Here is an 11,825-nt window from a genome sequence, read left to right as displayed (position 1 = left end):
AAGTGTATTCTTGTAGGTTCCTTTGAACCCAAGAAAACCTGCAACCACAGAAAACAGTGCAGTCAGTGTTTTTTCTCCTCAAGGAGCAGTCGCTTGTGTGCGTTTACTTTGCCCTGACTCATTGTTCATAGCAGGAAGGTTAATGAGAGCTGTCTCCGACCAGCCTGTCAGGGAGACAGAAACAGGAATATGTCATTCTCAAGGATCAAATCCTTCCATCTCATCTCTTGAAGGTGACACGACACTTTACCAAGCAAACTCTGTAATTGGCTGACAAATATCACCACATCCTTAAGACTCTGGAAAATGATAGACCTCTGGAGTCATCTATAAAACCAAATCAGAGAGTATTCTACATGTATATTCATAGAGGTACATTTATACCTGACTTAAAAGAGGTTGGCGAAAAGAAAACGCTTTATCAAGCACATAAAACGAGAATCTTGGTGGAACACCAAACCACCACAGGAAAACATTTCTTAAAAATTGACAAATGACAATGTATTGAAACAGGCACGATTTGTAAGCACCTACACTGGAAAAGAAGAAGGAAATAACCAGCAACACACTGAGCCTCTGCTGCCACCTGCTGGACCAACAACGTTGTACAATCCCAGTCGCACAATTTAGTGAAAGAAACGAATAACCAAAGACGTCTCTGAACAGTAGGGATTTTAATAAACTTTTCAATTCACAAATCATATTGCAGCTGACATGATTAGTTTCTTATATTACCTAAATCATTGCAAAATGCAGTATCATAAATATATGGCAATCTCATATATACTTTTTTTGTACAAATTCCATTCAAAAAGGTCCCTTAGGTGTAAAAAATAAGTGAATAACCAATCTATAAATCTGATTGAAGTCTTCAAAGTCTGGCACAGTATTTCCGAAGAGAAAGAGTTGAAATATGAACTCTTAGTCTAGACTTGTTTAAAAGGGCCGCAGCTGAAATATTGCTTTGATCATTTATTTGAATGATTTCCTGATTCTTTTATGAAATATCACATAGCCATGAAGGCCACGCAATAAAAATGTACAATATTTGGATGCAATATTCAATTAAATAAAGAGTATAAAAGGCAAATTGGCAAAAGCAAAAGCAAAGAGTTTAAGTGCATTTACAAAAAATAAACTTCCTTTGAATATTAAAAGACACAGGTGAAGGAGTGTGATGGTTTAGGAAGACTTTTTTTCTGTTCTTTATTCTGCTCTCTGTGGGGCAGAACATGTGTTATTCCATCTCCGTCTCTATCATCCGTTTAGCCAACAGCCCATCTTCTGTTGGTCATTTGTCTCTCAGTGCCAGTCTTCATCCTCCTCATCGTCATCATCATCCTCTCCCTCAGGGGAGTCCTCATGGCTGCTGACCTCGGCCTGCTCCGTCACTCCATTTCCTCTCTGATGATGTGCCGCTGCCGCTGCCGCTGCTGCTGCCGCTGCCGCCTTCCTGGCTCGAGACTCAGCTGCTGCCTGCTCCTCTTTCTCCTTCAAACGCAGCGCTGCAGCCTTCTTCTCTTGCTCGGCATGACTCTTCATGTGAGCACTTCGACTCTTTACCTTGTAAAACACCCTGTGTGACAGGAGACAATAATGCAATGTTAAAGCAGGTGGAAACAAGAAGAAGGGAACAAACAAATCAATGAGGGCTTCAAAGTTTATAAACAATTACTATTCATTCATCCATCCATTATCTACATCACTCTCCCAGTTCAGAGGCTGGATCCGATCTCAGCTATCACCAGGCGAGATGCAAGGTATACACTGGACTAGTCCCCAGTCAATCACAGGGCTAACATGTAAAAACAATCAGCCAATCACACTCTCATCCACGCCTAATAGAGGTGACCTCACTATACTCCGTGTTTTTTTTCTTCTTCATTGATCTTTGATGTTGTTTTGTCTTTTGCCTGCTGCACTTTTTAGAAAATGTGTGCTCAAACATGTTTCGGCGTCTGCTGTTAATAATTACTTTGTTGAAAAAAAGAGTAAAAGGATTTTTAACTAACATTAAACGTAACATTGTGTTTGTCAGAAATACTGCATTCAAACTTTAATTTCAGTATTATACATGTTATTTTGGTATCCTTTATTAATCCCTGATCCGCATCGGAACTTGAACCAGCGACCCTCCAGCCCCAAACCAAGTCCCCAGGGACTGAGCCACTGCTGCCGATATTGTATTTCATCCTGTTTATTTTTGCGAATAAAGACTTAATGAACTTCTGTAACTTATAAATTACAAAAGCTGCACTTCAATGTAAATAAATAACCAAAACGTGTGTGATCAGAATCTGATGTATGAAATATATCACACTCTCATTCGTGACATCAGAATGGTGTGTCATTCGTTTTATGTACCTGCCACATTTCTTGCATGGAAATATAGCATCAGGGTCTGGAGGTGGTTTTGCTGGTGCTTTTGGCTTCTTGGCTGCAGGCTCGGCCCGAGGCCTGTGAGATGCTACTGGATGGAGGAGCTCTTTATTTACAGTGTCCTGCTCTGTGATCACCACCATCGATCCTGCCTGGAAAACCACAGAAGACAGGATGTTTATCCAGAGCTCTCTTTTTTTACTTCATATACGAGTGGAGATAAAGTTTCAACAGTCTGCTGTACACACATTCATATGAATCTTTCAGTAAAAGCAACAGCAACATGTTCTAACACTGTGAATCTCCACTATGTTTCATCCCTATAAGCTCATACTTACATAGTCATGAGCTTGTAGTGACTGAGCAACCCTTGCTTGATGACTGCTCTCGAGGTCGTAGGAAACCGTCTTCTTGTCGTCTCCGTCCCCCTCCCCTTGAGTAGGTTTGGACTGGTGTGAACTCTGGGCAATCAAAATCAAATGGATATATTAAATATGGTCAATCTAACCAACCATAGGGCTTCAGAATGAATAATCATTACTGAAGATAACTTCAACAACTTCACCAAAATCAAAATGTTTCCACTGATATTGTTTAGCTAAAGATAATTCCCTTCAGCATGTTGGATGAACTATTTGAGAAGCTAATTCCGCTCTACCTTAATGTCCACCACGGCCTCGTTGTGCTTCTCCCCAGGGGAATCTGGGGGGCCAAAGGTCAGAATCCCGTTACGCCCGATCTTCACTTGTTTTTTGTACGTGTAGTAAAACTCTACACACTGAGCCACAGTCTTTGTTTGTACCTTAAATCACACACAACATGTAGATATTACCAGGAAGCATTGACATCATGCAGTTCATGGATGTGCTTCCTAAACAGTGTGTAAACAACAATGATCTTAACATGAGAGACAGGCCTCTGTGTCAGTGGTAACACAGCTTGGTTGCTAATATGTCTATAAAATAAAGACTACATTTCCCATAAATCCAGTTACTTGATGTGACAAAGGGTATGTTTATGATTAAAGCAGAGCTGACTTGTCCTGTTTGCCTGGGGATATTTTCCATTACATCTTATTCATGCTTCACATTGTAAACACAGCCCAGAAACAGCTGCAAATCCAAATTGTAGCAGCCTTTTTTTCTTTTTTAATTCTATTTCAGGAATGAGTCACGTTATTTTACGGACATGCCAGATTCACATGGGTCAACTCTTCAGGTCAGAATATGTGTTCAAACTCTACAGAGATTAGTCATGATCAAATTCAAAAAAATTTTTTACTTTGAGTTTTAATTTTGTTACCAGCAAGGTAAAATCAAAGAGCATACCAGTTTCTGCACCATGATGAAGTCCTTCCTGTACGCAGAGATCCCCTTATTGAAGTAGCGCTTCTCTTCTGCGGTCCAGCAGTCAGAGCCTGTAAGAAAATAAGCACTATTGAATGTGTACTCATTCAAGAGAGTGAGACAACCATTGAAGACAGGTAAGGAGGAGGACAAGGGGAAAGAGGCGACCCTGACCTGAGTAGTGATAACCCGAGAGGTGATGGCCTGTGGAGAAAACGGGAGCCTGGAGCATCAACCGTCCCAGCGTTTCCTTCAAAACAACATGAACGGTGACACTTAGGAAAAGATGAATGTGCCAAAGCAAAAAGACGAAATGCAGACGAAATGATTATCTAATATTAAGTGACCAAAACCAAAAAAATCTTTTTGATTGAATTTCAGGGACCAGTGAGTGTTTATACTCACCAGGAAATCACCTCCACATTCATGTAAACAGTGCAAAACCAGTTCCTGATTGGTTCCTCCACCTCTGAGCACACTGGAGCAAGCCATGTTAATCAAATCATTAACTACAAAAAAAAAAAGGAGAAGAAGAAAAATGACCATTATGGGAAAGAATCAGCGAGGTAATATAAAATGACAGTTAGTGAACGGGAAAGAGGGGACACACTTACCCCTCTCTCGATTACCAGGTTTGAGGTTTGACTCTTCCACAGGGAGCCAGACCAGGTCGGCCTTGTGCTGGTCTAACTGGGAGGACAGTTGATCTTTCAACTCAGGGATTTCTGCCTGGTACTTTACCCCGATGTTGATGCGTCTGAACAAATAGAAAACATGACACACAAGAGTACAGACTTGTACTTTTATCGGAAAGTGTTACAAATCCTCGAGGCCCGTTTATGTCTTTACTCACGGTTCCAGGCTAACGGGTGTAGCATCAGTGATCAACGGCAGAACAGGAGGTGTGATATCTGAACTGGCTGAAATTGAAACATTCAAACAATAATCTGATTATTCCTCTAAATTTCACTAAAAGCATACTAAAGCAGGTAAAAAAAAAAAGATGGACAACATGACAGATCCCCAAAGGTGAAGCTAAAATCTTGGAGCTCCACTTTAGGTCTTAAGCTCCACCTTCTCCATGTTGACATAAGTCAAACTATAACATCAAAATACAATGCAAATACATATTTCTGCTATAGCGCTTCATGAATAAAAGTGATGAAGTGCTTTGATTGAAAGCTCTTTTGACAAATGTGGCTCCTGCAGCACTGAATGCATCAGATCAGCAGAGGAGAGGAGCTTTGATACGTGACATAACAAACACTAACACACGAGTGATTGGACTTTCACAGTAAGTGTCTGCTGCAAACCCAAACTAGAACCTGTTCTGTTGTGGACCTGAGGGATGTTCGCACTTTTTGTAGGTTAAATTAGCCTTTCGGTTAGTTATAGGGAGGGGGAGTCAATAACATGACTTCACCAGCTGATCCCTACTGCAAATGTGACTCAGCCTTAAAGCACCCGCTGAGGGGGTTCACTGATCTCATTTTTGGACAATAGAAAGAGATAGACACACATCATCCATCTTTATACAGCCAATGGTAGCAGTAGCAACTGAGCCTTACCAGAGCGAAGCAGACTGCGGGAGGCAGACTTTGGTGTAGGTGGCGGGGGGGGCAGGATCTGGTTGCTTGCAATGTTGGTCAGAAAGGTGGAGAAGTAGAGTCCTGAACCTTCTCGTACAGGAGACAGGATGGGCGGAGGCGTGTAAGGGGGCAGTGTGAGGGGGTTCTCCGGCAGGCGAACTGGGGAGCGCAGGTTGCTCTGGTAGGAAGTGATGCTTGAGTAGAGAGATGGAGGGATGAAGGTGGAGGGTTTGTGTGGAGGGATGATGAGAGGCTCAGGACGAGGTCGACGCTTCAATTTGGGTTTTCCATCCTCGTCTAGACTTTGATCGTCCCCATCCTGGACAGAAGACAGGTAGGGGTGCATTTTATAAAAGCCACAGTAACACTTGTGTTTATCACCAGGAGTTCCACATGAGCTCAAGCTGGGAATCTAAACCCAAAACTTACACTCACTTTTCTTATCCTAGCCTCTAATTTTCAACAAAGCCAGTTTATGGAGGCTCTCCAAGAAACATTATCACATTTATTTTTAAATGACTTTCTTAACATCAATGACATACATATTTCAATGTGTACTTACTGAGCCAGGCTTACTTTAGATCCTACGCAAACACTTTAAAAAAAAGCTATTCATGTAGTCGACTCATCAATATGGAAGGGTGAGTCACATTATCATCTAAACCTCACCAAAACATTCTCAGTTTGGTCCAAGTTCCACTGGATCGCTGTGACACAAGTTCTAGCCGAGTACAGAAGGGCTTGATAATGCAGAAGTCTAATGGTAAGACAACCCCCCCTCCCCTCCCCCCCCCGTCCCTCAGCCACCTGTCTCTGTCTAAAGTAAAGTACAAGTAAAAAAGTGCAACTTCTAAACATATGAAAGAAATTAGCCAGACATCAATGTGTTGATTATCTAGCTTTAGAGCGTATTGCAGGTTATTTTTATCATCTTTGAACGGACCTAGGATATCAGTAACAAAACAGGAAAAGAAAATCAAAGCAAAACTCATCACATTTACCTGACCAAAACTCTCGTTCATGGAGTTTCTGTGTGATCGCCGCCGAGCCACGATCACAGAAGGTTTCCTTTCAGACTGTCCTGCAGATCGCTCACCAGCGACAAGTCTCCCCTGAGCCAAGCCACCCTGAGGATCCGTTTGACTCCTGTGCACCGGCACAGACACGGGGATAACCAGAGGGACTATAGTGGCCTGTTTGCCAGAAGAACCGTCCTCCTGTTGAGGCACCTTAGCAAAGGGGGGGGGGGGGGGGGGGGGCAAGATCACAAATAGAAAATAAAAATCTTCGAGAAGTAGCAAGTAACACAAAGAAGGGATAACAACATGTAATAACAGGAAGTGTGTGTGCGCAATGATCAATAACACAATATTGTATTAATAAATCAAACTTCTTCTTAAATGGAATGAACAGCATGTATTCCCCTTTTTCCTACATGAAGAAAATGTTGCATTTTATCATAAATGTTATATTATAACTATTAGAGCTATTTATTATGTTTACTTGTTGTCATTATTCTTTGTTTGGTTTAGAAATGCTCTTCACACAAATAAGATTCTCGCATTTCAACTTCAAATGCTGTTCACCAAATGCAAAATTTCAACCAAATACATATTTGTTCTCAATCTACAGTAAATAATTCAAAGCATTCAGAGGAGTCTATGCCCCGCTGGTATTTCAGGTCAAGCTGATAATGGTTCTAGTAAATTCTACTCATGCCAGAGAAACAAATCCCTTTTATGATTTCAATCTCAGGTAAAAAAAAAAAAAAAATTTACAACAAGACTGAAGAGTCTCATCTGCTCACCCAGAAAAGAGCTGTTTGTTGAGCACTGTGCATAGCTCTAGGCTGTGAGCAGGACTATCAAACCTGTTCGGTGTTCGGTGTGTGTGTGTGTGTGTGTGTGTGTGTGTGCAGGTTGACAGCGCAGCCCCTCCCTGCCTCTGCTGATGACTGAGACAGAGCCTGAGGAATGTGGAGGTGTGCAGACATGCAGCTCGTCCAACTGTACAGCCAGCCTGCACACTCTGCACAAAAACCCAAGACGAGCCCTACAACCCCCCCCACCCCCGTTGGAGCAAAAAAAAAAAAAAAACATCCCTGTGCTGAAAAACAAATCAGTGTTTACTTTGTGTTTGTGTTTGTGTTTACAGACTGTTAATCAGAGCTGCTCGAGAGTAAATAAAGCAGCTGGTTGCTGTGGGTGTGACCCAAAGAATGCAAAAATTATAAATCCGGAATATCAAGATATGTACCGAGTAACCTGATACATTTAAAGGAATTATTTCTATCTTAAAAATCTACAGCAATATTTTGTTGAATTGCACAGGTACATGCTGCAGAATAATGTGCACGATCAGGAACATTTTCTGTTTAAAATAGCTTCAGTCGTGCAAATGCTCCACTTATCTAAATATGTGATTTGCTTCGATGCAGCATGTTATAGTATTGTCAATTGTCACCAGCCACATTTAGGTTCTATCTAAATCTCTCTGGTTTCTGGAGATCCATATCTAGTGGAAGAATATTTTTAAAAAAATAAGCCCTCACTTGTATTTTTTTATATTGAACCTTGTTATAACCTTTTACCAAATAACCCCTCATTATAAACAAAGACAAGTTCATTTGGAAGTTCACCGGTTCTGACATTCAATCACTGGATGTTTGATTCTTGAATTTAGAGAAGATGAGATTTGCTAATCGTGGGTCTAATAGCAGCTTCCTTTAAATGATGGCCGCCTTGTGTCGCATTCTTGACCAACCAGCTTTAAATGTATCCAACTTCAGTTATTGTATTTTAAAATGTCCCTTTCTGTCAGTAACATTGTATTACAATCAGCCTCGTGGTCATTTTATTTATGTCTGTTTACTTTATCTTGTTTCAATCTGTGCAGGTAAATGACTATGAAATCCCTGCTTGTCTTGGTAACCAAATGGATGTTCTGCTTAGAAATTTAGTTCATTCTTCTAGTACAGCTGCAAGCAAAGTTTGTCAGAAGAGAACTTTCTCATCTTTAAATTATCTCCCCTTTAAAGCCTCTCAAAATGAAAAACTAGAAAAATAAACTCAGAGGCAGTGTAATGACTGTTCTATTAACCTTTGCCGTTTTCGCAGGCTCCATTTCCGATGCCTTCTGGGCCAGAGTCTCCAGGTTGATCTCTTTGGACGCCCTCCTCCTCCTGCTGGTGATCTGGATGACCCCTCCAGTCGCCACTTGGCTCTCGCCTACTCTTACCCCGTTTTGGGACAGTTGAGGCTCTTTGGATGCTTGAGACCAGACATTTGTGGAAGGAGGACCCAGTGGGGACTGTCCATCTCTGGAAAGGCGACGTGAGCGCCGGGGTGCAGCCGTAGTAGCATTTGAGGGCTCTGCAGGACTCGTTGGAACCTTTTCAGGGTCTGGATCATGTCCCTGTGTCGCATCACTGGTTTTAGCTTCTGGTTCCTGCTGCTCGGCTGCTATGACAGCTTCCTTTTTAGCTACATCGTCAAGAGTTTGAGGCTCAGGTGGCTGAAAAGTCCCAAGGTTTTGGTTTTGCTGCTGTTTTGGTTGAACCTGAAGTTGTGCTGTTCCTTGTTGTGGTGAATTTTGATGCATTTGCTGCTGCTGCATTTGCTGAATGTGTTGTTGCCGCTCCTGCAGCTGCTGCTGGTGATACTGTTGCATTTGCTTCATTTGTTGCTGCTGTATTTGATGCTGTTGGAGTTGGTGCTGCTGCTGCTGCATTTGTTGCTGCTGTTGCAACTGGAGCTGATGCTGTTGAAAAAGCTGTTGTTGCTGCTGTTGCTGGTGCTGCTGCTGCTGCTGCTGCTGCTGCTGCTGCTGTTGTTGCATCTGTTGCTGCCGCATCTGTTGAAGCAGACGTTGCTGTGCTTTGGGCTGCTCGCTGTACGCCAAGCCTGGCACTGCCTTATTGCCGGGAAAAACTGAGTAATGGCCAGATGGAAACTGTTGCTTGCTGGGCCTGAAAGTCGCCTGGAAAGGTTGCAGCATGGACCCCTGCAGAGCATGAGGAGCCACATGGGCCTGGCCTGGTAGATCCACACCTTTGTGAGCTTGTTGGTAGGCTTGCAGCTGAGCCTGGTGCATTACAGCTGCAGTGTGCTGCTCCCACTCTAGCCCCCTCCCCTGAGCTGGAGCCGGGGCCGCGTCTCTGTAGGCCTCCACCGGCCCTGGATGTTGATTTTCTCCCCCCATCGGCAGGGCAACAGCCTCGTGGACCCCTTTGTGGAATGCCATCTGACCCCTGACGTTCACTCCACTCATATATGGGCCAAAGTTCTGCCCCCAGTTTGACACAGGAGCTTCCTGAGACCAGCCGGGGGGCTGCACGGTGTCCTGGTGCATCCACTTTACGGGAGGAGCCTGTTGATAGTGCGGCACACTTTGGGGCCCTTTCTCTGGGTTATAAACACCAGAGCTGCTGGCAGAGTTACTCGACTCTAAAGCTGGAGGTCCCATGCCATAATAAACCTCCCCTGAGTGCTGCACAGGCTCTTTCATGGCTGCACCTCGATGCTTGCCGCTCTTGTCAGTATTCACTTGAGGAGGAAGACTCATAGTAATGGTTTGAAAGTACAGAAACGTTGGAGTCAGTCAGAGCTCTCGATCTAGATCTAAGAGCATGTAAACTACTCAGTTATTGCTCTGTAGTGTGCAAGTGGCTGAGGAATTCTCTAATTGTGTATACAGAGGTATTTGGGAGGAAATATAAATCCCAAAGGAAAGTGCAGGGTGGGGAACATTCAACCCTCCTTCCAGAATCAAATCTGCTCTTTTCTGTCCATTCTTCTCTTCCTCTTCTTTCAGGAGCCAGACCTTATAAGAGAAAGGAGGGGGTTAGACACTTTCTTTTCACTCCGTAGAAAAAGTATACTAAGTTTCCAACCGACTTTCACTCGTCTGCAGCAAAGAGGAAACTGAGGCCTGCACAAGAAAAAAAAAAGCCCAATGAGGACTCAGAAAACAAGTCAGTGACATAAAAGAAAAACTTATGTTTGATAACTTCGTCCAGGTGCGTCACTATAGCCGATTTAAGAGACGAGAAATGATCCTAAAGCGGCAGGAACAAGTAGGCGATTACTGTGCAGCCATTTGGCATAACAAGAAATACAGGAAACGGAGGGACTCATGCAATCAACCGAGCGATAGCCACTGATGTTATGTTACAAATCAGCAATAAGGAAGCGCGTACAGAGCTGACTACTGTTAGGCAATCAATGTAGAAAGCATGAGTGAAGCACGGTGTTTATACCTGATTAATGGTGCACAGATCTGCCCATGGCCAGCTCCATGGAGTCACTTTGGTTCCGATCAAAGTCGACTGCATGCAGCTCCATGAAGGGACTGTGCGCAGCAAATGTCATAACTCTGACAACTTTCCCCTCGAGTTTCACAGAGCGCAATATGGCGAACAGACGACAGCGCAATCCCACGTAAACATAATCCAAACTCTGGGCAAGTCGGAGACGCTCATTCACAGTGTATTTATTATGTTGCACGGTGAATCAGTAAAACCAGTGCAATTCAGGAAAACATGTCCACAACTTTCTCCCCGCATCAGCGTCTAAAAAACCACACATGAGACGGCGACGGTGTGGAAACTGCGCCGTGCAGCGGCCTGCTCGGCTGCTTTCGTAGATCTGCACACTCCTCTGCGGGGACACACGGGTCCGAACCACGTTATTTCAATCTATCCAGTTGGTGTGAAACACTGGGAAACTGCGCAAACGCATAGAAAGTTGTGCGTCCCTGAACGCACCGCCTCACCCCAAAACAGCTCGACTAACATCCTGTTGTCCAATCCGATTGTCTGGCCACTCCCAGAGCTGTATCCGTGTGCGTTCGTTTTTTCCTGTCACTGCTGCCCCGACGAGCGGAGTCTCAGCTCAACACACAGACACAGTTTGCCTCAGGTGTGCAAGAGGGGCTGAAGAGAGACAAATACTGAAGACAAGTCAAAACAGCCCATTTACCATCCTGTAAGAGAGCTTTGTTTCATTAGTTGCGCTGTCTCTGTAGTCTACATTTTATATCATTTCACATTTTCAATCATTAGTTTTCGGATTTTAAGACATTGAGACGATAACCTATAACCATAGTTTATACTTAAGTTTATCAAATTAAAAGACTTTGGAGGAACACGTAAAATGTTATCTTCTGCAAAATTGGCTGTAATAAATATTTCACAAGTGATTTGGATGCAAAGTTTTCAAACAATAAATAATAATAATAATAATAATAAAACATCTGTGAATTGCACAATTTTCTCTTTGACCTGCTGGCGCTGAATAAAAGATAAGCCACAAGATGAACAAATCATGCACAGTTACACGATTGTGAATGTTCCCATTGCTCTGTGGGTTTGAAGCCCTTTACCAGAGTGGTCAGACAATAAGCTCCATACTTTAGGACAGAATGCTCAGTTTGGTAGATCCCTGTCTGGAGCATTTTAAATGTGTGACTGCACATAAATGGCTGCAGTAGCTTACATGACTAAGGAAGCATC

The 11,825-nt window shown here is 43.1% G+C and overlaps 1 protein-coding gene across 2 annotated transcripts; it reads right to left on the bottom strand.

Moving 5' to 3' along the window:
• Positions 1 to 659: 659 nt before the first annotated feature.
• Positions 660 to 11,093, bottom strand: mideasa (mitotic deacetylase associated SANT domain protein a). 2 transcript variants are annotated; one of them, XM_079349521.1, is made up of 13 exons: positions 10,572 to 11,093; positions 8,414 to 10,135; positions 6,316 to 6,543; positions 5,294 to 5,633; positions 4,579 to 4,645; positions 4,355 to 4,482; positions 4,131 to 4,234; positions 3,900 to 3,975; positions 3,708 to 3,796; positions 3,038 to 3,181; positions 2,718 to 2,840; positions 2,365 to 2,531; positions 660 to 1,576 (listed from the first exon to the last, which is right to left on the bottom strand). In XM_079349521.1, the coding sequence occupies exons 2-13, from the start codon at positions 9,875 to 9,877 to the stop codon at positions 1,303 to 1,305; spliced, it is 3,204 nt and encodes a 1,067-aa protein (XP_079205647.1). In that variant the 5' UTR covers positions 9,878 to 10,135; positions 10,572 to 11,093; the 3' UTR covers positions 660 to 1,302. The 2 variants fall into 2 exon arrangements, with proteins under 2 accessions (XP_079205647.1, XP_079205646.1); XM_079349520.1 differs by having other exon boundaries at positions 4,340 to 4,482; positions 10,572 to 11,092.
• Positions 11,094 to 11,825: the final 732 nt, after the last annotated feature.

The sequence above is a fragment of the Symphodus melops genome (assembly GCF_947650265.1).
Source record: "Symphodus melops genome assembly, chromosome: 1".
Taxonomy (NCBI): Eukaryota; Metazoa; Chordata; class Actinopteri; order Labriformes; family Labridae; genus Symphodus; species Symphodus melops.
Note: the sequence above shows the minus strand (reverse complement) of the source record. Positions and strands in the feature narration are given on the sequence as shown.